Source organism: Rhinoraja longicauda, chromosome 3 (assembly GCF_053455715.1).
Source record: "Rhinoraja longicauda isolate Sanriku21f chromosome 3, sRhiLon1.1, whole genome shotgun sequence".
In the NCBI taxonomy this organism is placed as follows: domain Eukaryota; kingdom Metazoa; phylum Chordata; class Chondrichthyes; order Rajiformes; family Arhynchobatidae; genus Rhinoraja; species Rhinoraja longicauda.
Genome location: NC_135955.1, coordinates 23,501,760 through 23,527,184, shown reverse-complemented (window position 1 = coordinate 23,527,184; position 25,425 = coordinate 23,501,760). Strand labels below are relative to the sequence as shown.

The 25,425-nt window shown below is 41.5% G+C and overlaps 1 protein-coding gene across 1 annotated transcript in view; it reads right to left on the bottom strand.

Annotated features, from left to right (window-relative positions):
- LOC144592233 (phospholipid-transporting ATPase ABCA1-like) overlaps nt 1–25,425 on the bottom strand; it is a 136,296-nt gene that overhangs the window by 39,332 nt on the left and 71,539 nt on the right. The window contains 17 exon segments of the mRNA XM_078396766.1: nt 420–539; nt 1,850–1,898; nt 3,979–4,181; nt 5,029–5,101; nt 5,771–5,991; nt 7,160–7,297; nt 10,607–10,746; nt 12,445–12,576; nt 13,926–14,097; nt 15,166–15,279; nt 15,677–15,881; nt 16,930–17,151; nt 18,802–19,024; nt 19,469–19,645; nt 19,800–20,005; nt 20,809–21,006; nt 22,539–22,597. Of these exon segments, the coding sequence (XP_078252892.1) occupies nt 420–539; nt 1,850–1,898; nt 3,979–4,181; nt 5,029–5,101; nt 5,771–5,991; nt 7,160–7,297; nt 10,607–10,746; nt 12,445–12,576; nt 13,926–14,097; nt 15,166–15,279; nt 15,677–15,881; nt 16,930–17,151; nt 18,802–19,024; nt 19,469–19,645; nt 19,800–20,005; nt 20,809–21,006; nt 22,539–22,597 (2,652 nt within the window).

Here is a 25,425-nt window from a genome sequence, read left to right as displayed (position 1 = left end):
AACTTGTGGATATATTTCCTTGCTCTTTGCTCCTGAACTCACTCTATGTGATAGACTGTATGAGTTGGTTGCCATGGTTCCTACATTGCAAGAGTGACCTTATTTTAAAAGTACTTCACTGGTGTTTTGCGATGGGCTGTGAGGGATATGAAATACACTTTACAGATGCAAGTATTTCTTGGCTTTACAATAGGTTTTAAGTGTACCTTTCTCTTTAATATGGCTGCTCTGTGAAGAATTTTGTTTTCTTTTGACCGTCCTTTCAAAGTGCCCATAGGAGCACCAAATAGGTTGCACAGTAATGAGATGAATAGCAAGCCTCATCATTGCAGGACTTCCCTGACTGTTAGTGCTCTGTGATAACATGTGGTGAGGAAAGATCATCTGCACCAATGAGCCAAAACACTATGGCCACTGACCTGGGTCAGCATCTGAATCATTCACTTCAATGGCATCGTCATCGTCGGTAAACGGTCGGAGGCAACTCTGTCTGTCAACAAACCTCGATCTCCTGTTTCGGCAGGCAGGGATTGTGCCATCTGAAGTGAAATCACACTCATTGGTTAGGTCAGCCTTAACTTAGTGAGATGCAGTGTACAAGCTGGATTTTTATATTTACAAAACTTGAACAGAACCATCTTAAATGAGAAAAAGCTAGCTAACTACCAAGACACTCAGTGCCATTATAGTTGCCGACTCTCTGCCCTGTAAAAATGCTGCGGGTAACCAAGGATTAGAAGCTGTTAATGTTGCCGTTTGGGAATATAAACATTGGCTACGGTATATGCCATCTAAAAAATGCATGACACCAACTAGCTACGGCTTCCTCATCAGCAACTTCCACACCTTGCACCAAGGAGGACAAGGGCTTCAAGTAAATGGAAACATCTTCAAATCCTTCATTGACACTGGGTCGAAATCCTGAACTTGATCACATCATCTTCGTCGTTGCACCTTAACTAGAGAGAAGGCTCATCCCAACCCCTTCAAGGAAATTAGGGATGGCAAATAGATACTGGTATTACCCATTGCGCCCCTTTCTGAAAATTATAAAATAAAAGAAGTGCGAGATGTAATTTAGAAATTCGACAATTTTTGTTTCTTGTTTAAGCTCCATGAAACAAAGAAGGATTAACAAATTAATTTTTCAATACTTGATTACAAGGGGATACTGATCAAGGGCAATGATATGCTTCTGTCCGTGACATATTTTCTGTGACTTTACAAGTGCCGTCCAACCACATAATGGCTAAGTCCAAAAGGTCTGAACTATCTCGAAAACTAAAAGAAAGTGTATCAGAGGCAAAAGCTGTAGCTGTGTTTTAGAAGAAAGCCAATCCAACCCAATAAAATGAAACAAAGCCAATCCGATGTATGGAAACGTTTCACAAAAGCAGATTTCAACGTTCAAATCTTAAAGGAGTAGGTGGACCGTAACAGCTTCCTTCACTTAACTATTTATGACAATGATTTGGAGAATACAGGCAAATTTTGTTGGGCACTTATGAAGTCAGAGGCAATTGCCTAAAGGACAACTCTGCTACTATTTAGACACAAAATGCTGGAGTAACTCAGCGGGACAGGCAGCATCTTGTATAGAAGGAATGGGTGACATTTGGGTTGAGACACTTCGTATTCACCTTGATTATACCTACCAGCAGATTTGCATCACCACATGCTAAAAAAACAATTTATGTCCATGGGGATTTGCTTACAGTCATTGCATTTAACACCACTTTATGCGGATTCTGTTTTGTAGGACGTGGGGATATGAAGCAGAACCCTGGATATAGATATTAAGGCAGGGAAGAGTGTGGATTGTCAAAGGACTCAGCGCACATGAGGTTACCTGAGATTTCAGCATCCACTCCATGATCTTCTGCAACCTTAAGGAATATCTGCAGATAGAAATGATAAAGAACATTAGAAATACATTTTAATGTATTTTCTGGAAACCCGCATAACGGTTAACTCCTAGTTTTCATCATTTAAACTGTGCAGCTCCCCACTCCTGCTCCTATGTTCAATAAGATATTCCTCTATCTCATCCAGGCTCATCTAATCCCTAAATCCTTGGTTCCCTTGGCATCCACGTATCTACTGGTTTTGGATTTATACAAGCTCAGTCACTAAGCAACCACCACTCCTTGAAAAAGGAGAATTACTAAGACATTTTCTGTGAATAAATTCCCCTATTACACAGCCAGCCATAACACCCCTCGTTCTAAGATTATGATCCCAGTTTCAGAAGCTGATGCCTTTCAGCACCTAACTTGTCAAGCTCTGTTCCAGGCAAGAAGAGTTTTATGACTGTTCCCAACTTTACCCATCAGAAAGCCTGCTGCTACTGCGATGGTAAATTATAGACAAACTCCAAACAAAAGGGTGCAGATATGGAATCTGATAAGGAAAATGGGGAGTGAAATGTGGAATCAGAGGGAGGAGAATTGGGTGGAAGGCAATGAGGGAGTGGGGTAGGGCAAGAAGAAAAATGGGGTCCCCAGGGTAGGAATGGGTTGGAGAACAAGGAAAAACACACGAGCGGGAGTAAAGTAGATAGAGTCCTGTATGCAGGAATAATGGGGAACTGGATGGTGGGGGGGAGGGAAGGGGTTACACTCATGTATAAAGTGGTAATGCTGGTTTTACAAATCCTCAAAAGTTTAACAATTTTAAATCTTTCAGTTCTTGTCATGTTAGAAAAATGTGGACATATATTTTCACTTAATGACAGCATGATTAATATGTAATGAGAGGGTAAAATCACAGATAGGCTGGGCAATGGTGAGTTACAGAGGGAGCTATAAACCTTCAGGCTCGGACAAGCAATAAAGCATTCTCCCTACATACTGAGTGTTAAATATTAATCAGGGAAGGAATTGTCTTGCAAACTGTATTTCTGTATGGATAAGCCCAGGCTCCTTGGTGTGAATGCAAAATAATTAAACTTTGAAGACTTCTTAAAAGGATTTTCAAAAGCAGTGGGTTTATTCATGAACCTTACCATTTTTCTACAATCTTGCTGAAAATAATTCTCCATCCACCCTCCTCACCAACATTGTTGCATTTTCCTTAAAAGTGATGCAATGCCTTAAGTGACAATAGACAATAGACAATAGGTGCAGGAGGAGGCCATTCGGCCCTTCGAGCCAGCACTGCCATTCAATGTGATCATGGCTGATCATTCTCAATCAGTTCCCCGTTCCTGCCCTCTCCCCGTACCCCCTGACTCCGCTATCCTTAAGAGCTCTATCTAGCTCTCTCTTGAATGTATTCAGAGAATTGGCCTCCACTGCCCTCTGAGGCAGAGAATTCCACAGATTCACAACTCTCTGACTAAAAAAGTTTTTCCTCATCTCTGTTCTAAATTGGCTACCCCTTATTCTTAAACTGTGGCCCTTGGTTCTGGACTCCCCCAACATTGGGAACATGTTTCCTGCCTCTAACGTGTCCAACCCCTCAATAATCTTGTACGTTTCGATAAGATCCCCTCTCATCCTTCTAAATTCCAGTGTATACAAACCTAGTCGCTCCAGTCTTTCAACATATGACAGTCCCACCATTCCAGGAATTGACCTAGTAAACCTACGCTGCACGCCCTCAATAGTGCTGGAATACTTTTAGTTTCCCAGTGACACTTTATCATTTGCAATCCTGGAATATGACGTTTGAACAGCTATTCTATTGCAGGGGCCTCATGTCTGAGTCTAAATCAAGCCCCTTTTAACAATCTCATGAGAAGGCACAGAAAGCTTTGTGTGATTTTGCTTCATGAATCAAACGCAATCAAACATTGCAGATTGTAAAGGGAATGTCACGACAGATCAAAGAGCAGAAATCCTCTTCACAGTACTTTCATGACACTACCCAAAGACCATACCAAACGCAGTCAGGTGTGGTCCTTGTCAGTGCTGACGGATTAAAGAGCAGATAGCTGGGCTAAAACCGAACATACAGTAGAGAGTTTAGAATGCTTACTTCTTCCAGAGTGGTGTCAGAAATTCCGTAACTAGAAATTCCCAGGTCGGTGAGCCTGTCATCCATCTCATGGAAAAGTTCCACAAAAGCGCCATCTTTGGCAGCCTCATAAGGCAACACATATGTCAATTCATGGCCAATGTCTTCGACCAATCGAGCCTTTGCCACGTGCTTTAAGATCAGATTGGAGATTGCTGAAACATCTAGAAAACGGAGAGTGAAAGAGGGTGGTTATTAATGGTGCTACAGGACGACAGTACTGGTCTTACTGGCAATCCCATTGTTTTTTAATATATTAAAGGACTGAGCTTGATAGACCACATCATCCTTTGGTTAAGAGTGCTTAGAAAGGCAGATTACATGTGTGTGTTTATATATACACACACACTGAATTTCATTGATCTATCTGGGACATATGACAGTAAAACACTCTTGACTTGAGAACAGGACAGCCATGGTGAGCATGGGCTCCCAGCCAACACAGGCATCTGGTTGGACTACCTTCAGCTTATATTATTCTGCAACCTAAAAGAGAAGGTTTGAGGGATCGGACTCCTCTCCTCCTTTCAACAGATGTCCAACTTGCACTCGGGTCTGACACACCCAGATTAGCACTAAGCACTGAGGGATTGCTTCACAACTGGAAACGCCTTCCGTCAGAAAAGCTACTTCTCCTCACGCTGACACAAAAAACAATAGCATGATTTTGAAGAAGAATGGGGTAATTATCTCAGGTGCCCAGTATGATATTTATCCATCACTCCAAGTTACAAAAGAAAATTGCATTGGCATTATTACATTGGCATTTGCGGGTGGTTGCTGGTGCATTACTTGGCTGTTGCCTTTCCTGTATTACAACTGTGACTACATTGCAGAAGTAGCTATATAAAACTCGGAAATGGGCTGATGTCCTGAACTGCATTTTATTAATGCTGATATTTATTTGTTTCTTTCGGAGTACTAAAATAATATAACCACAAACTTGCCCAACCCATTCTGTGCTGCTGTAAATAGGACCCACTGAATTGCTAATGAGTGAATTTTGCTTACCTATTGTTGTAGTATCACTGTCTTGATCGCTGCCAAGTCCAGCGTCTGAACTAGTTTGAGAACCACTGTCATCCTGTGAAAGAAACCAATAGAATATATACCCATCAGTCCAAATAAAAGGAGATAGACACAAAAGGCTGGAGCAACTCAGTGGGTCAGGCAGCATCTCTAGAAAAAAAGAATAGATGATGTTTCAGATCGAGACCCTTCTTCAGACGGAGAGTCAGGGGAAAGGGAAACGAGAGATATAGATGGTGATACAGAAAGAGATTGAACAAATTGAATGAAAGATATGCAAAAATGTAACGTTGATCAAGGAAACAGTCCATGGTTGGCTGTGGGCTAGGGGATAACGAGTTATACAGACAATGAAACTCCCTAGGAAGACAGTGAAACTAGTACAATGACTAAGGTAGGGGAGAAATGGAGAAAGATGGGAGGTAAGGGATACTTGAAGTTAGAGAAATGAATATTCATACTGCTGGGTTGTAAGTTGCCCAGCCGAAATATGAGGTGCTGTTCCTCCAATTTACATTTGGCCTCACTCTGACAATGGAGGAGGCCCAGGACAGAAAGGTCAGTGTAAGAATGGGAAGAGGAGTTAAAGTGTTTGGCAACCGGGGGATCACATAGGCCAAGGCGGACTGAGCGAAGATGCGCCTCCATCAGTCCAACTACATGAGCTGTTTTGGAAACACTGACCACCGACTCCTCACACATTAACCATCCAAGGCCCCCTTACCTTTTTCAGGTAGGACATGGTGCTGCTGCTGTTCCTGCAGGAGCTGAGAGATGGCTCCAAATCCTTCTTGACCAGGGTGAGGTAGTATCCTGTCCCCAACTGGTTTTTCAGGTACAGTGATGACCCACAGCAACATAACTTTCCATTGGAAATGATGGCAATCCGATCTCCCAGCAAATCTGCCTCATCCATATGATGAGTGGAGAGGATGATCGTCCGACCTGGGGGAAGCAATGGATTTTGGCTACTTCCTCGATGCAGCATATTTTCACTGATTATTCACCTGAAGACATTCTGTACAAATCCGCAGACTCATAAGCTACTGTATTGCATTGAAGGTCAGAATCAGTACTGGGCCATCATTATCAATCGGAATGCATGATTATGTCTCTCACGAAGGACCTAACCTCCCTGTAGAATCATCACACACCATACGCCTTGACAGACATGGTTTCAAATACATGCATTTAAGCCTGACTTAAGCTGTATGTGGGTGGATTTTACCCTCATGTCTTGGTACCTCATTGCAAACCCAGTGAGTTAAGTTTGGGGCTGCACAGTGATACAGTGGTAGAATTGCTGCCTTACAGCGCCAGAGACCTAGGTTCAATCCTGACTATGGGTGCTGTCTATATGGAGTTTGTACGTTCTCCCCGTTACTGTGGGTTTTCGTCCGGGTGCTACGGTTTCCTCCCACACTCCAAAGACGTACAGGTTTGTAAGTTCATTGGCTTGGTAAAATTGTAAATTGTCACTAGTGTGGTGTATAGTGCTAGAGTACGTTGATCGCTGGTCAGCATGGACTCGGTGGGCCAAAGTGCCTGTTCCCAAGCTGTGTCTTTAAAGTAAAGTTCAAAGTAAATAGACATATAATGCTCAAGTAACGCAGAGGGTAAGGCAACATCCTTGGAGACCATGGATAACCTATCCATCTTCTCCAGAGATGCTGCCTGACCTGCCGAGTTATTTCAGCATTTTGGGTCTTTTCTTTTGTAAACCAGCATCTGCGGTTCCTTGTTTATACAAGTTAAATAATTGCTGATGATATCTCTGTTTCAAGATGTAATATAGTTTCTGATTTCTATACACTTCATGCTTTTTTAATGTGGCCGATTAATATTGACAACACTGACATCATTCCATTAAACACAAAATCATCAAAAAGTGCCTGAGTGTGTACTTGGAAAGCCTTGACCTGCAGGACAATGGGATGAAGTGCCTGAAGGTGAGATGAGGCCAGAGAACTCTTTTCCAAGTAACACAGGCATGATGGACTGAGTGACCATCTTTTATGTGGTAAATTTTCTTTTAGCTGCTCTATTTAGCATTGACATTTTAAAGGACACATATTAAAAACACAATCAGTTTGCACCTATGCTGTGGTCTTACCCTGGCGATATTTGAGCAGCAGATCCCATATTCCTCGGCGGGAGTATGGGTCCACTCCCGCGGTTGGCTCATCTAAGATGACAACTTTTGAGCCGCCAACAAAAGCGAGGGCCACTGAAAGTTTGCGTTGCATCCCACCTGTTAGGCAAACAAAAGTCACTACATTCATTTCAATGTGAAGTTAAATTACCAAACGAATAACGAGCACCTCATGAACTCCAAAATATGCAAGGATTGCGCTTAATGTTCCGAGAACAATTCCCATGATTGAATGATGGAGTACACTTGATGGGTCTAATTCCACTCCTATTCCTTATGAGATGCCATCCACAGGAAGGACTGAAGGCGTAGAGTAGGATTCTTTCTAAGAAGTCACTGGTTGTGGGTAAAACTGGAAAGGCCAATACTTAATTCCCATGCCTAATGGCTTCGTAGCCCATGGCTTGGCTAACTACACAAGAGGGGCAATTGAGTTAAAGGAAAGGTAGGGTATATTGATAGTTGGAGAGGAATTGGGTGAAGGTCAGTGTGGGGTATAAATATGGAGTATATTGACTAGATTGAATATACATGAGCGATAAATACCAAGAAAGGCCCAGTGGAGGGTGCTGTAGCTAACCTGAATGATGACGTCCAGGGAAGAGGGAGACTTAAATATCAAAACAAAACTCTCTTACGACTCCTGAGTGTCATTTGACTTTGGGTATGAGCTCCACTGTTCCTCCAGTGGAGAGTAAATTGGCAGGTGCTATTAATGGAAAGAATGACCCTGACTCGTTCAATGCATTGCACACTAGCAAGTGGCCAGTATTATACGAAAAGAGGAAGTAGAAACCTAGTTGAGGGAAATGAAAGTTAAAATGATCATGAAATGTGAAGTGTTTTAATGATCAAAATTCGTACAATGGAAATGACCATGCAAATTCTGGTCCCATAAATAAATGAAGTCTTTACATTCTATCATTGTCCCGCTCCCTCCCCTGACATCAGTCTGAAGAAGGGTCTCAACCCGAAACATCACCCATTCCTTCTCTCCAGAGATGCTGCCTGACCCGCTGAGTTACACCAGCATTTTGTGTCTACCTTCAATTTAAACCAGCACCTGCAGTTCTTTCCTACACAATAAATTAAGTCTGTTGACTGAAAGGAAAGGCACTCTCTCCTCAGTTCCTGCTGCCAATGAACTCTAGTAACCCCTTGTGAGAGTACTGTAAGTACACCCGGGACAAGCAGTCCTATGGCTGCACACTTTGTACACTTAATAAAGCTGGCAGCTGCGAATGATTTGTGACTTAATTCCAAGCAATATTTCATGGAGGAGACTGCTCCAGTAGGACCTGGAGAGATGCCACAATGGGGCTCCCAGCATTCTAAATGTAGGCTCCCTGCCAAGTGGGAGAGTGAAGCCATCAACTGGAGGCCGGCCAGTTTATTTCTTTCCAGCCTCTACTGTGAGCAAAAGATATCGTCACAACCATTGGGCTGCTTCTGGGAACTGAGGGAACATGACATTTGCGCCAGATCAAGCCGGGGATAAGAGAGTACTTCATTTACTTATGGGAAATTTGCAACCACCGTGTGGAGTATCTGCACAGTTATAATAAACATATTTCAACAACTATTAAGCATTAAACAATGGCCCTAAGCATGCCTTCAAACAAGGGATATTTCCTGCCTGCATCATTTCCTTGTTTACTCAAGTTATATCTCAGTGCACCGCACTGTTTGGGGAGAGGTCCAACAGTCAGCATTAATTCAACGGATCTTTGTACAGACTTGGGTGCAACCAGTGGCTGACATTCTTGCATGCACTTTTAGTGTGTGTGATTAAAAATGATTTCCTTCTGCATGATATATCCTTAAACCGTCAATAAACCTTTTCACTGTACAATAAACTGACAATAAACTAAACTGAAACTAATGCATCGTACAAGGCTGTTCACAAAGAGTGATGTGGTGCGGGAGCTAGGACCATTCTGTAAGGACTCATGGGACTGCATAGACGGTACACCACAGAAACAGGCCATTGCCCAACAGGTATAATGGTACCCAACCTTTTTATGCTGCACGGCTTCCTCTCACGCTACCAGTGCAAACCTCCTGTTGCATTCCCCTTAAACGCATTTATGCTTTGTGTTTACCTACTCTTTGAGGTAGGGCGCAGGCCAGGGCCGTTTTTACAGCATTATGGGCCCCCGGGCAAAGCAGTGTACTGGGGCCCCTACCGTTACTCTCCCCCACCCCTCTTTCCCTACCAGCCCCCCCCTGTCGTGCCGGCGAAAAGCACTTACCGAAAAGCACTTAGCGATGGACTTAGGGTGCTACATTGTTGCGAAAAGCACTTACAGATGCTGTGAGAAGCACTTAGTGACCGAAAATGTTGCGAAAAAAGCACTTATTGAACCTACATTTTTAAAGTAGTATTTATTTATTGCAAGTCACTTAACATACACAGATCAACATGGGGCCCCTATGCTCGTGGGGCCCCGGGCAAGTGCCCATCAGGCCCATGCGTTAAGACGGCCCTGGCGCAGGCACTCCCACAACATTTAATTATTTGAATATTCAAGTCAGTCAGCTATAGACAAAATTATTGCTGATAAATATGATTAGTACAGATAGATACTTGATGATTTGCCCTGTTTCTAGACTATAAGTCTCTGTGACTCTAAATGGATACAGCTTCTCTATGATTGCCCTACTGATCCTCTCCAATACCACAAAGATCTCATGCACACCCCAACCTTTCAAGTAAACAGAGCACTAGCTTTTTTCAAGCTATCCAACATAAAACGCAGGGATGGATAAGAACCTGATTGAAGTGACCAGCAGTTTCTGACCGAAGGGTTGCTTGCGACATGGGAGGTCATGGGTGCTGATTTGGATGTTTCTACACTCATGGCCACTGTTCCTTATTTACACAATTAAATTCCAAAGTTCACGTAAAATTGGTTGCATTGGCAGCCCTCAGGCACTCGGCAGTGTGGAACATAAAGCAGTCTCACTGGTCCCCAGTACATTGAATTATTGAGGAGAGACTAAGACTTGAATGTGTGATCATTGAGAAGTAGTGCTTGAGATGTGGTTGTGTAGAAGTTCAGGCCAATGGTATCATGGAAACCAATTACGACATCGCCTATATTAAGCAATGGTGGTAGGATGGTGAGACACGGATTCAAATGACAGCTATCAACAATAATATGTGGGAGATTTAATGTTTTAAGGCATTTCTGAGAACAAGGTGTGTTAAGCTTAACTTGGTTCCGATAAGACTTCAGGGCACCTTGATTAAAGTGGTATACTTTGAAGAGAGGAATACACGTGATGCTTCACACAAAACAATGCTTTAATCAAAGACAATTGTCTGGTTACAGTGTAGAAATGTCAAAGAAATAAATGGACTGCCATTCTTTGTCAAATTTTGCACTGTAAAGAGAAATAACCTACCTGAAAGCTTGTTGGTCGTTTCTTTGCGTTTGTTCAGCAGCTTCACATCCAGGACCATCTGCTCCACTTCTCCCTTCACTTCTTTTGCCGACAGCCCCTTGAGCCGTGCATAAAACCAAACGTGCTCCTCGACAGTAAGCCTTATTGATTCACAACAGTCTTAGTGTTAGACCCCGTGGGCTCTTATGATGCACAGAGGTGTGGCAGTGTAGAGGTTAAATTACTGGACTAATATGCAGAGATCAGATAATTATTGTAACAGTTGAGGACTTAAATTCAATTATATATTACTTTAATGTTAAAAAAAACCTATTACCAGTAATGCTGACCAACAAACTACAGGTTTGTTGATAAAACCTATCCAGTTCATGGAAGAAAATAAGCAATTCTCCCTAGTGTATATGTGACTCCAAATCTATTCAATGTGGTTGATTCTGAGCTGCCCTCTATTGATGCCCTGACACTCTGCTCAGGGACCAATTACAGATGGTCAATTTTCCAACACACAAACAATGTTTATTTGTTGGAAAACTGAACAACTTCCAACAAATTAGTCACGTAAGTCTTCATTTCAGCTATGGCGAGGCAAAGCAGCGAAAAAAGCCAGAAGCCAACGAGGTTCATTTAAGATTCTCTTCTCATCACCTCAGTTAGATAGTTGAATTGGCTGAGGTTACACAAGACAACATGGATGTCCATTCTCTCTCTCTTAAGTTAAAATATGCAATTAACAGAAAGTTGGCAGGAGGCATCAAGTGGAAAACAAAACAAAATCTGTTGACATAAATTCCAACAATTTCATGTATTTACTCCATGTTTTGTTCTTGAGTATGTTAGTGGCTTCTCAGTTGCATCATCTATTGGGTAATGCTGGGCCACAGCTCCAGCAATGTGGTTGGAAGCCAAGCTCAGAGGGACTGATCCCATTCGTAGGTAACAACCCAGACCACCACTGGTCCACTCTCTGAGTGGCAAGAAATGGGTGCAACAGATGCATTTTGGTATTGAAATGCAGCCTGGGCTTGATCTCAGGTGGTCTAAAGTGGGAGTGCTAGTGGTAGTGACTGCTTATAAAGAAGTCCCTGCCTAACTTAGCAGTAGCCCAGGCATTTATGTGACGTTCATCTGGGGTTTCCGACTGCTGTTGCCCGCATTTAAAGCTCACACAGAGGAGTCTCTGTTAAACCATAATCCATCACATTGTAATTTCTCTAAAAGCTACCCCCAAGAGCTATGATTAAGATTGCCCCTAAAACAAGTCTTACAACACATGGTCATCACTGTTGACAGTTTTATGGTTTCCACCAGCGTTATTTAGTGGAGAAGTCTCAGAAGAATAGTGCTATTTAGGGACAATCAATGGGATCATTATTTGAAGCCATGTTATAAGCTAGAGGGTTGGAACCAAAGGGGCTTCACAGGGAGAATTTGTACAGAAAAATGGCTGACCATTTGATATATTTAAATATTCCCGATGTGTAGTGGGAATCATATGACGAACACATAAGGTGATGAGGTTTAATTTATAGAACACAAATGAATCACTGCTGCCCTCTTCCTTCCTCAGACTGGCCTTTGTTATTCCAGGCCCACAGCAATGTGGTTAGTGCAAGGTTTTGATCTGAAATGCCTTGACAAGCCGTAGTGTTGTGATAAGCCTCTGTGATTCCCTATCCAACAGCAATGTGGGAATGTCTTCACCAGAAGGATTGTAGTGCACCACAAAATGGCCCGCTCCACCAACTTCCAATGAGTATTTGGAGGAGAGCAATAATTCTCGGCCTTGCCAGCAATGTTGTTTTGCACGAGAGAGCCCGAAACACATTAACTGTACTCACAGATCAAAGAGGACATTGTGCTGTGGACACACTCCCAGGCTTTGCCGGATGGAATTCAGGTCAGAACAAATATCTTTGCCCAGTATATAGGCTGTTCCAGAGGTTGGTGGGAACAATCCTGTCAGTATTGAACTGCAACAAGAATTGACAACATTAGAAACTGCATCAAAAAAAACTTTCTACAAAACCTAAAACCATCTTACAATATAAGTTAAACAAACGTAAGGATTTGAATGGAAACGCTTTAATCCCCCTCTTTATTTGCTATTTTTTTAAAATCATATTTGGCTTGCTGAAACATGTTCATTCAAATATTATGTCAACATCACAAGGTTTCCAATGTGATGACCTTGAAGTTTGATTTTTTTTTGTTTACAGAGCAAAAGCTAAAACATTGCTGAATAGAATATTTCAGGACTGGATCCAGTGACAATGAAGGAATGGTGATATACAGTATCTTTAATTCAGATGCAGAGCAACATGGACAGGAACCTTTATGTGTTGGTGTTTCCATGGTAAGTTTAGCTCAGAGTGTAGTTCAGATGTTGCTACTCATATTGATGCTCCTCCTAAGTTTCTATGCATCCAGACTGTTCTTATTATGTAAATTATTTATTTTTAATGTGATACATTTATTGGGTAATATAACTGTTAATTAATCTGCACATTTGATTAACTGTACTCGATATGTCAGGCATGTCCTGGATAACAGAACCTTTGCTGTATGTATTTTTAATGCAAAGGCTGTTTTAAATCTAGTCTTGAAGGTAGTAACTTGCCAGAATGCATCCATTAATCCCCATTGATCGACAAGAACATGTGATCTACCAGAACTGCTGCCTCAAGAAGACAGTTATTATCATGAAAGACCTACACCATCCTGGCCGCACTCTCATCTCGCTGCAATTATTGGGAAGAAGGTACAAGAGCCTAAAAACTGTTTAGGGACACAGCACTTTTTACATCTACTTCCTGCACACCAGGGGCAATATACAGAGGACAATTAACCTACAAACCCGCATGTTTTTGGGATGTGGGGCAAAATCGGAGTAAATGGGGAAACCCTCGCAGACACGAGAGAACGTGCAAACTCCACGCAGAAAGCACCCAAGATCATGATCAAACCCAGTTCTCTGGTGCTGTGAGGCTGCAGCTCTACCAGCTGCACCACTTTGCCGCCCAGGTTCTCTCTGGGTTCAAGAACAGCTTCCTCCCATGCTCTTGAACCACACTGCACAACCCTAACCACAACCCTACCTCAGTACCGAGCCACTATGGACCTTGCATAAGATTACATAAAATGCTTTAGTTTGCACTATTATGGTCTGATTACCTAGAATAACATAATTTATTGCATTATTGTTTATCGTATATTTATTTGTTGTGTTGTTGCATTAATGTGCCTGCAAAGCTGCAGCAAGTATGGATTTTATTGTTCCGGTCCCAATGCATAAGACAATTTGATTCTCCTGTCTCCTTACATTGTGGTAGTCTTGCCAGCACCATTATGTCCAAGGAACGATGTGATCTGCCCTTCATAAAAGCCCAGTGAGAGCCCATCAACTGCCAGCTTCTTGCCATCACGATAAATTTTGACCAGGTTTTGAATGGATACACCAAGTTGAAGATGAGTTGGTTCCTCCTCCACGCAGACTGAAAGAGAACAAGAGACCATATAGCGTGCAATCACTGAGTAACTTCATCCCAAACAATACTTCATGGCACAGGATAAAAACTCCACAGATGCTGGTAATCTGAAGTAAAATCAGAAAATGTTGGAAATATACAATGGGTCATTCGTACCTCTGGAGAGAAAAACAAAAACAAAGTTCAGATGAATAATCACTGCCCCTGAATTTTGGATCAGTTTCTCTTTCCACAGCTAAAACCTGGCCCGCCGAGTGCTGTAAGTAAATTTTGAGTCAGGTTTGAGGGAAGATAAATCTGAACAGGTAAATGCCATTTCCTATGAGAATAGCATGGTTTAAATCATAAGATGAGATGTTTGCATTTTATACACTTGAATATAATGAAACTCTTTCCTCAGGTGCAGATACATTTTTTCATTCACAAGATTGAGTGTAAGGCCAACATATGATACCTATTCCCTGGGCTGAACAGATTCCTATAACACTTCTGAGGACAGTTAAATAAAGTAATAACAAGAGATTTGTTTTTTTGCTAATGGACATACCAAACCAGATTTGGCTTTACGATAGTGCACTTGCTTTATAGTCACCATTAGCAACTCTCAGTCCTCATTCGAGTGATTTGATGAACTTAAATCAAAACCCTCTTTCCCCCTGACTGATTGTAATGAGTTTTAGTGCTGAATTTATGGAGAGCTTTCATTATGTTCATCAAGACTGTGGGAATACAAACCCATTAACAACTATTTTGCTGTGTAACCTTTGTAAAGACTTATGGAGTAAACCAAAATGATGTTAACAGTTAGCAGACCAGACTGCATCTAAGGAGAGAGGGACAGAATCCAAATGTTTTTGACTTGAAACCATAACTCTGCCTGGCCTGCAGAGTTTTCTGAACTTTTCTATTTCATTAAAGACAACAAACTGGACCAGAATGTGAAGAATCCAAGGAAATTTATCTCTGTTTTGATTATGAATCATAGTTGGAGGTACTACAACAGAAAGAATTATATTAAGAATATATCAACAAAAAAAATTAAAAGTCACATTCGTAAAGTTCTGAACCACTTACTTTGTGAATCTGCACTCTTTGCATATGGAGCCTGCTTGATGTTCTGAACTGGATCTCCACACCAATAGGACTTGGTGAAAGGAAAGTACCAAGGTCTGGGAATACCATATTGACCTGCATAAGAAACAAGACACAAAATCATTACGAAGAATGACAGTCATAAAAGTAACTGCACTGTGCTCTTTGATTAAAAACCCAACTTATTTTATTCATATTATATGTTGGATGATAACCATTTACAGCCATATGATCTGTACAAACAGACAGGGTTTGCTCTGAAATAGATGTTGCTGTGAATCTTGCCACAAATCCTGTCCACCTCCAACACGTTGGCTCATGCAGTGATGTCAAGAATAATTTTATATATTGTGGTGCAAAATGATTTAGAAATGCATGCACAACCTTACAAAATACAGAAATGGTAAATGGCCAAAATTATTCCAGGATACAATGGTCTTTACATAATGACTGCAATTTGTTAGCAGGGAGAGATATAAGAATCTTTCCATACCTGGGAACACGGCCTCAATGTACCAGGTCATCACCGCATAGAGGAAGGTGTCGACTATCATTAGGATCATGGACATGGTGATGTTATACTCATTGCCTTTCGATGGGCTTACAAAGAGATTGTTCCACTGGACGCCGATTCCCTGCTCCTCAAACTGCGCAAAATAGTCAAAGCCAAAGCCAAATGCGACTGGGGACAGGAGACTCTGCAAACACAAGAATAAGATGGAATTGTGGTCAGCCAGCCAGTCAGGTGATCTTGCAGTGCCAAGTGGATGCACAACCATCTTGACAATGATGAAGTTCCTTTGAAAACGGGTCCCAGAATTATTTTGGGCACAACTATAATCACTCATGGAGAAGCTTGAAAATATTCCAAAGTTTGTATATTTGAGTTTCACTCCATAGTCTTGAGCACAATTCTTGGCCAGACATTATTGTGCGAAAATGGGGGGGGTGTCTGATGCTGAATGAACTATATTTTTATTTCAGAGGTGGTGGCTAGATCTTTCACCACTAGTCACCAGTGGTACACATCGTAGGCATGGCCAATTTGCATTCCTCAATCAACATGACTAAAAGACCATCTGCCCATTATATTTTGCCTAATGCCTTGTGTGAATGCATCAGTTATATATTGGCTGCCATGCTGTATACATTACAATGGTGAATAAACATCAAAGAGCCTTCACTATTCTAGTGTTTCCAACATTTAAAGGACAAGGTATTTTGATTCTAAAGCAGCAGCACCACAAAACAAGCTCAGTCTTCTCTGAGCGAGTGGTAAAAGTAACAGAAACACTGACAAGTGCATTTGTAACCACCATCATCAGGAACCAAGTTATACCATCAGAAGATCCAGCCTTGTTTAATGGTCTGAATGAGGAGCCCTTCATGTGTGGGAAAATAAAAGTGCATGCGCTCTCATGAAGTAATTCACGTGTGTTATTAAATAAGCATGTACTCACTTTACATCGAGTACAACTAATGAAGGATATGGTTTATTCCTGCTATCAGTGATCACTTTTAATGTACTTCAGCAAAGCATTATCAAATCAGCACAGTTGGATGGAGATTGTTGTTGCAACCTGAGGGAAGATGCGCTTCCATGCTTCTACTGATTTAGACTCATTTGAATCAGAAGATGATCCACACAATGCTAACGCATTGTTAAAATCTCTCCCTAGAGCTAAAGCCACCTCAAAAACTGATTTTGTAACAGCATTTGTAATTTTGGTGAAATGACCTACTTACAGCAAAGATTTTGACCGGGTAGGTAATGTATTCCTGCCAAGCCATACACAACACATAAGGAAGGTAGAGAGTGAAGTAGATAATCCCTCCACAGGCTGCTGCCAAGTTCGCCTTTGAGAATAGTGTGCTGATCACGAAACACTGTAAGATGGTGACCACTCCAAACACTGCGAGAAACGTGAAGACGGCAAATGGGTTACTGTAAGGCAAGATGTTCCCTTCCTGAAAGAACAAATTGAAAGAAACAGCCTTCAAATTTAATTAATGCTTTAAATGCAACAACAAGAAGCAAAGATTCCAAATACATTTGAATTGTTCTGTACATGCAATAAAACTAAGTGTCATATTCGGATGCGAGCACAAACAACATCATTGATTCCAGGTGAATTCCAAAGAATAGCTTGGAAAGAAGGAGCTATTTTCTTTCCAAAACCAAATAGCTGATTGTTTAAAAGGCACATTTACTAAAATTTCATTTCATATCTCATTTATTTTCAAAACCTGCCATTAAATTAGAATGCTGAAATATGACACAATTGGAGAGCTGACTGCATTAACCACTGGCTGTAACTTTTTTTATGGCAGCATCCAGGTTAACATTTCAATCTCATTAAGTCAAAAAGCTATAGTAATGTTTCTAGTGCAAGACTGTGGGAATACTGTACAGTTGCGAGTCTCAGTTGAGAGGTTTAATCAAGACCCCTTCTGCTCTCACGGGTTAAAGTAATGGGGGGAGGGTCACCGTTTACAAAAAGCAAGAGGTCATCCAAGATATACATGGAAATCTTTTGGCTTTGTGAGTGTCATTTCTACCTTAAAGGATGGTGGAAGCACCAGCTTCGAATATTTTTAAGGTAGAGGTAGAAAACATATCTATAAGCAAGAGAAAACATTTACTAAGAGTAGATGAAAATGCAGAGTTAAGTTTACAATCAGATCAGCTATGATTTTACTGAATAGTGCAGCAGGCTTGTGTGGTTGTGGGGCTTACTCCTGCTCTGAATTTCCATGTTTGCCTAACTACAGCAAACTGTGACTGTATCTCATCATCAGTATTCCAAATATCTGGACTGTGAAGGTGAAGGTGGGGGAACATCCATGAACATCCCCTCTGAACTATCAACAGCTCTGTAACTGCAGAACAGGATCAGTATCTGTTGTAATATATAAGACAAGGGGGATGTTGTGATATTGCTGGGACTACTTTGTGTATCCAAGAACTACTTTGTATGGCTGTGTATATAAGTGATGGGTGTGATTAGGCGGTCACTCTGGATCCAGGCGACCTTGGAATAAACAGCCTGGAGTTAAGCTCCACCATGATAACATCATAAACATGTGTACTCGTGGTCCTTCCAGAGTCACAACAAAGGTACAACAAGTACCGGACCACGAAGTACAACATGGTGGCAGCGGCTTGGTGTTTCGCCTAGGGAGGGAATGAAGCATGCCCGAGCAGAAAAGGTTAATAAAAATAAATAAATAAATATTTTTTAAAAAGGTTACATTGCTGGAGCTCAACTCCAGGCTGTTTATTCCGTGGCCACCTGCATCCAGAGTGACCGCCTAATCACACCCATCACTTATATACACAGCCATACAAAGTAGTTCTTGGATACACGAAGTAGTCCCAGCAATATCACAACAGTATCAACGACATTCATCCTTGCAGTCACCTTCACTTGCATAGACACATCCACTGATGCCAGTTGAAAATAAAACATTGCACAGTGCAAGACGGGTACAGACCTGTCGGCCCTGAACGTCCATGCTAAACATGATGCCAAATTGAAGGAAATGAGTAAATAAAGGATGAAGTTCGTGCAAAATATTTTTATTCAATGAACCACCATCTGGCAGATTTCCACCTACCTTTAGAATTACTACCAGTAAGCCGGCACTGATGAGCAGAGGGATCAAACTGCTGATGAACCAGCTGAGCCACAGGGTGCCACTGCTCAGTCCCATGATCCGCATGGTCTCCTTCAGCCTTGTTTCCTTCTCGTACACTATCCCCTTAATTATCACGGCCACCGAATATATCCAGGCCAGGGTGGTGAATAGAGGAAGGGACTGGCTCAAAATACGAAGAAACCTAAGGTCAGGCGGCAGAAGAAGAACAATTTGTTTCTTTTGGAATTCTTCAAACAATTGCAGAGTGAGTGAACTTACACAAACACTTTCTTGTGATCAGGTAAACATAATGAAAACTTCAATCTGCTGGTCAGCATCAGGTGCAGATGTAAGTGGAGTGTTGAATGGAAGTGCCAAACACTTCCCTGCAAAAACAATCAGGAGGAGCACTGCATTCTGCTCTCTCGTATGGTTTGGACTGTTAAGTCAGTGCAGAAGGGGGAAGCTGTCTACTCTTTCCTACATCTTGGGAAGTTTATATCTTGGGAGGTCGGCTGGGCAAAACAGAATCCACTCAATTGGAACATGGAAGTTTATAGAGAACATTACAGCACAGGAACATGTCCTTCCACACAATGTTCATGAGAACAGGATGCCAAGTTGATAGTAATTCTCTTGAACTTACAGATCATCCACGTAGCAGGGGTACGGCATTTGCTGAATGTATACACCGGTCTCCTCCTTATTGCCTGTTACAGTGCGGATAATTGCATGCTCTATTATATCCTGCAGGTAGGAAAAGCCTCCCCAGATGTAACGGAGATCTTCAAAGGGGTCAGCACGTGGACCTGGATCCCAGTACCTTCAGGAGAAAGGCCACATTAGGAACATGAGTGATTCTGAACAACAAGGGCAAGACAGCGCAGCAAGCTGCCTTGACTACGTAATTTTGTTTTATTTTTAACTAAAATTGTTGCAGCTTTAAATGCCTTAATTGCAGCTATCTGAACTCTTACCCATCCATTATCTTGTTTGTCCGTTCCACATTGTCTATATCCATCCGAATCTTGTACTTCATGTGCTCTGACGGCTTCGTACTGTTGGCGTTAGAGCCAAGGAACACAATTCCAGCCCAGAACTTCCTCTCATCCAGCAATTCCATGGATTTGTTGATCAGTTTCTCCTCAGTGGGCACAGGTTCCAGTTTGTCCCATTTTATGCACTATGGGCAGTAACAAGTGATGGTTATAGTGAGCACAACTATCACTCTCAGCTGTTAAACATAAAGTCTTGCTTGTAATAAGGAACTTGCTTCTGCCCTCTCCCTCCTGAAGAGCACTACTACACATGGCAGGAGTTGGCAAAACATTTGTTCTGAACCCTAAGATTTGTAGCAATTAAGTCTAACGGTAAATTCTCAGAACATCATATATGGATTACATAGAATGTACAGCACATAAACAGGCTGTTTGACCCAAATGGTCATGTTAATGTTAACTCTCTACACTAGTCTCTTTAAACCTTTCTAGATCTCCTCGTTCAACATAGTCTTTTATTCCTTTCTCATTCATAGATTTAGCTCACTTATCTTTAAACAATATTTGCTTCAAATACGTCTAACTTTCTCTAAATACGTCTAAATACGCATTCCATCTACTGTCTGGGTAGATTCGTTTCTTCTGAATCCCCTATTGGATTTTTATTAACGACGGTATCTTTCTGACCATTAATTGAGTTTTCACGACATAAGAGCTTGTACTTTTAGAATATGAAACACTTACAACTACCTCTCCCCAACCCCATTCAATTTTCAACAGAATAGTGCCTAACCTCTTCAGTTGTTGCTAATAAATAAAACCTCTCAGTTCTGGTACCATTTATTAGCCCGGAATTAAACCTGGCTCTCCTCTGTGGTAGAGTAGAGTTTTACCTCTGGAACCCAAAACCAAACAGCACCCACAGACCACAAAAAAATGATTCTATTGAATTGTGCAAGAAGCATACCTTAAACCTCTTAAAACTCACCTCCATCGCAAGTGAAATTTTGTGAATTGCCTGTTCGGTCTCCTTGTATACCTCCCTCCAAGTATATGTCGACTTATTTGAATGTTGAACCTCCTCTGGGTATTTAGCAATGAAGTTGGAGAGGTCATTGGCTGTCCAAGAGGTTCCAGCCAACTTTGCATTAAAGTAATCAGCCATAACCTGCTTCTTCAATAGACTCTGCGGAGGTAAGCAAGGTTGAGAAACAAATGACATCTTCACAGTGGACAATGGCTATAAGACATATTTGGAAATTGTCCTTTTTAAATATTTAGTTTAGCTTAGTAGAGATGCAGCAAGGAAACAGGCCCTTCGGCCCACCGAGTCCGTGCCGACCAGCGATCCCCGCACATTAACACTATCAATTTACCCTTATACCAAGCCAATTAACCTACAAACCTGTACGTCTTTGGAGTGTGAAAGGAAACCGAAGATCTGAGAAAACCCATGCAGTCATGGGGAGAATGTACAATCTCTGTATAGACAGTATCCATCGTCTGGATTGAACCTGGGTCTCTGGCGCTGAAAGCGCTGTAAAGCAGCAACTCTACCGCTGCGCCACTGTGCCACCCTATCATTTATCCTGATCCCTTTGGAAGATACGATTGAATTAGCTTCCATCACATTCTAGATAGTGCTTTCCTAATTATCTAAGTGTATTGTGCAACAAAAAAAAAACGAATTTCTCCTCTATTGCCAATGACAGTAAAAACTGTTGCTGATGGTTTGTAAAAGTGCCTGTCCGTCATGTCGTCTAATGGACTGCTAATGGACTGGAGAAGGAATCACATCAAAGCACACTCATGTACACTTTTCAGTAGAAACCCCTGACTCTCTTTCCTCATTCCTGCAGGACAAGGAAGTTCCCACCCTCTCAGCTTTGGAAGAGATCTGCCATTTGAGATCTTCCCAGCACAGTATAAACTCAAACTCTGTTTTGAGTCTAAACAATGTGTATGCTCATTGAACCGTTAGGAAATTCAGTCACAATTCATTCCATCAATAGAAATTCACCCTATTTTAGTGTGAGGCATGGCACCAATTTGATAGCAATCTGCCGCTTGCTTCAACATATTTTGTTCTGTTTTGTTAAAGTAATGAAGCTATTACCGAAAAGCAGCAAAGCTTCTAAATTGCAACATACATTATTTGCAATGTCCAGCAGAGGGCAATACAAGGCAGAGGGCCATTGACAGGAAGCCGTTGAACAAAGTACATCAAGCACAGAGACCCTGCTTGGTGATATGCTCTTCAGTTGCAAACCGGACTTGACTTGAGTGCCCACTTACTCACAAAGAAAGAGTACGCTGAGAAAATATCATGCCTGAAAAATCAGCATTAAAACTGATTTCACACCTGCTTTTCTTTAACTGGGCTTGTTTTAAATGCAACAGAATACATGCTCTTAGATTTTGAAATGGCTTATTCACCAGACAACCGACTTCTAAATAAAACAAAAAAAGTTAGGATCCCAAATCCCTTCTTGTGTAAAACTAGGGAATGAGGGAACACATTTGTCCTAAGAAAATGAAATGCTTGTAGGTAATCTACAATGCTTTGGTTAATGGTGAATGAAGCTAACATTATATTTTGGTATCATAGAAACAGAGACATAGAAAATAGGTGCAGGAGTAGGCCATTCAGTCCTTCGAGCCAGCACCACATTCAATATGATCACGGCTGATCATCCAAAATCAGTGCCCCGTTCCTACTTTCTCCACAAATCCCTCAATTCTATGTACAATGTGTATTAATCCAGTAATACGGTTTTCTTTAACAACAGTTTGATGAGGTTATTGTTAGGCAGTGTGGTATAGGTGGGGGTTGGTAGGGGTCTGTTTTGTACGTGCACACACCTGCTCAGCATGTCTGTGTGCGTAAACATTCACAACGCAGTAAGTCACGGGACTCGAGGGGAGGAAAGGATGCAATGGCTCAATGCGGTCTCAGGACAATGGGAGGGACAGCCCCTATATATGTTTCACATTCCCAAATTTCATGTCATTCCTCTGCTCCTTCCCATTCACCCATTCCCCAAATCTTAGGCTTTCTGACCAACAGCTCACAAATGAAACACAGAATAGTCTCCCCACCCCACAAATACTCTACCACTTGCAAGATGTTTCCAATATTTACTGTTTTTCAACTTGTTAATGATTGAACTAAAGAATTTTAAGTTCCATGACTTATTTTTCCCCGCTCTAAGTGTTGTAACTAGGGTAAAGGTTAGCAATGGTAAACAAGCTACACTAACTTGCCTGACGTTTTGTGTGCTCACCCTATGTTTTCACTTCGGTGGCAATCAGTCATAGAATTCCTGCACAGTACGTTATGGATTGTGTGCGAGCAAACACTTGTTGCTATTTCTCTTTAAGCTAAAAGGCTTAGAGCTGAGCTGCCTCCTGAGTTGTACTTTTGTACAAAAGACTTGCTAGACCTTTTCAAAAGCCTAGCGTTAGCGCCAACGTTGATGCAATCTGTAATCACCGAGATGCACATCGGAGCTTTCATTCTAACACTCCATGGCTGACAACTGAGTAAAATGGTAATTGTCCATTGTGAGGTGCTTTTTTGGGTCACGATGCAGAGAAACCAGTAGAAATCAAAAAAACTGCAGACGATGGAAATCTGAAATTGAAGACCTGTGGTCAGAACTCCAAAGGCAGAGTAGCATTGGGTCTACAACTCATGAACCGCATGTGATGTAAACATAGAAACATAGACAATAGATGCAGGAGGAGGCCATTCAGCCCTTCGAGCCAGCACTGCCATTCAATACGATCATGGCTGATCATCCAAAATCAGTACCCCATTCCTGCTTTCTCCCCATATCCCTTGATTCCGTTAGCCCTAAGAGCTAAACCTAACTCTCTCTTGAATACATCCAGCAAATTGGCCTCCACTGCCTTCTGTGGCAGAGAATTCCCACAGATTCACAACTCTCTGGGTGAAAGAGTTTTTCCTCATCTCAGTCCTAAATGGCCTACCCCTTATTCTTACACTATGACCCCTGGTTCTGGACTCCCCCAACATTGGGGACATTTTTCCTGCGTCTAGCCTGTCCAATCACTTAAGGATTTTATATGTTTCTATAAGATCCCCTCTCATTCTTCTAAATTCCTGTGAATGTAGGGATTGGAGTCACATCTCGAACAAGTTGGGTTCGGATAGCGGAATTCCTTCCCTCGCCTCTGAGTCAGAATATTGTGGGGTTTATGCACCACTCCAGGCACTTCACAAGAAGACTAGATTGATAACTGAGGGAATGCTGCATTATTGTATGTGCTGATTTTAATTTGAGATCTTTCTGCTCTTCCAGGTTAGAAGTTGAAAAAATCCACAATGCTTAATGAAGAAGGACAGAGGAGCTTGTCTGCAATGGACCCTCAGAAAATAATAATGAAGAAAACATTATATTAGCAATATACTAAAAAGCATGTCTCTAAAGAATATGCCTTACATCATGATCCACAGCAGCTCCCATTGAATAATTGCCAATGTTCGCAGCTGTGGGTATTACAATGGAAGCTCCAGTGTATCTCAGTGATCACAGATTGCTGCAACGTTGGCACCAACACTAGCACATATGCACACCAGCCACAACTAGCTGGGGAGATGCAGATTCAATAAACTGATTCATTCTATGCCTCTATTAATTAAATTACACGGCAGAGTATTGTTTCTTTTATAAATCATACAAGACAGGATCAACAAATGAGGCTTGCATGGGATGGACTGAAGAATTAACAAAGGGGCTCACAGTGCATGATGGGTCCCCCTAACTAAAGGAGGGAAGTAAAAGATCAAATATGCAGGCAAATTTCTGAGATGCAAAAGCAACAAGGCAATTATACTCCAAAATTAACTGGATCAGTACCTGTGCAAAGAGGGGGATCAGTACCTGTGCAAAGAGGGCTAATGAACACAATTCTTAAGGTGCTTTCAAGAGAACCGCTTTAATCAGTATGTGAAAAGCCCAATAAAAAAAGACAGAAGTGGGTAGATTTAAGGAGTGAAGATTGGCATATAGAAAAATGACCAGCAAAAAACTTCAGTATGAATCATAATCCAATCATATTCAGTATAGTTATTGAAAAAAAGATTAAAATAAGATGGGAGTATACACTCCAAATGAGTGGTATAACAAAAGTTTGGTGGAGATGCGATTTAACACAAGTGGACTGGGAACGACTGCTTCAAACAAATGTTTCAGAGAATTTGGAGTGACCATGAAGATTCACAACAGAAATGCAGCCAATCAACAGAGAGAATGAACCAGTGGTAGAGCCCATGATGTTGAGGAAATGTATAAAACAAAATGGATAAAATAAAAACAAAAATAGGAAGCTTATGACAAATACTGGGAGCTCAAAGCCTGGAGCGCAGAAATTGCAAGGGGGAAATTCAAAAGAAATTACAGAGGATACAACTTAAAAAGAAATAATGTGAAGCAAAGCACTGAGATACTCTATTACTAAGGAAGGAGAAGTACAGAGGGGGAAAGTGGGTCTTTATGTCAACTCTCTAAGTATGGAGGTAGATGGTGTGTATAATGTTTTGGACCAATACTTTGGATCCACCTCTTTCATTGGGGAAAGG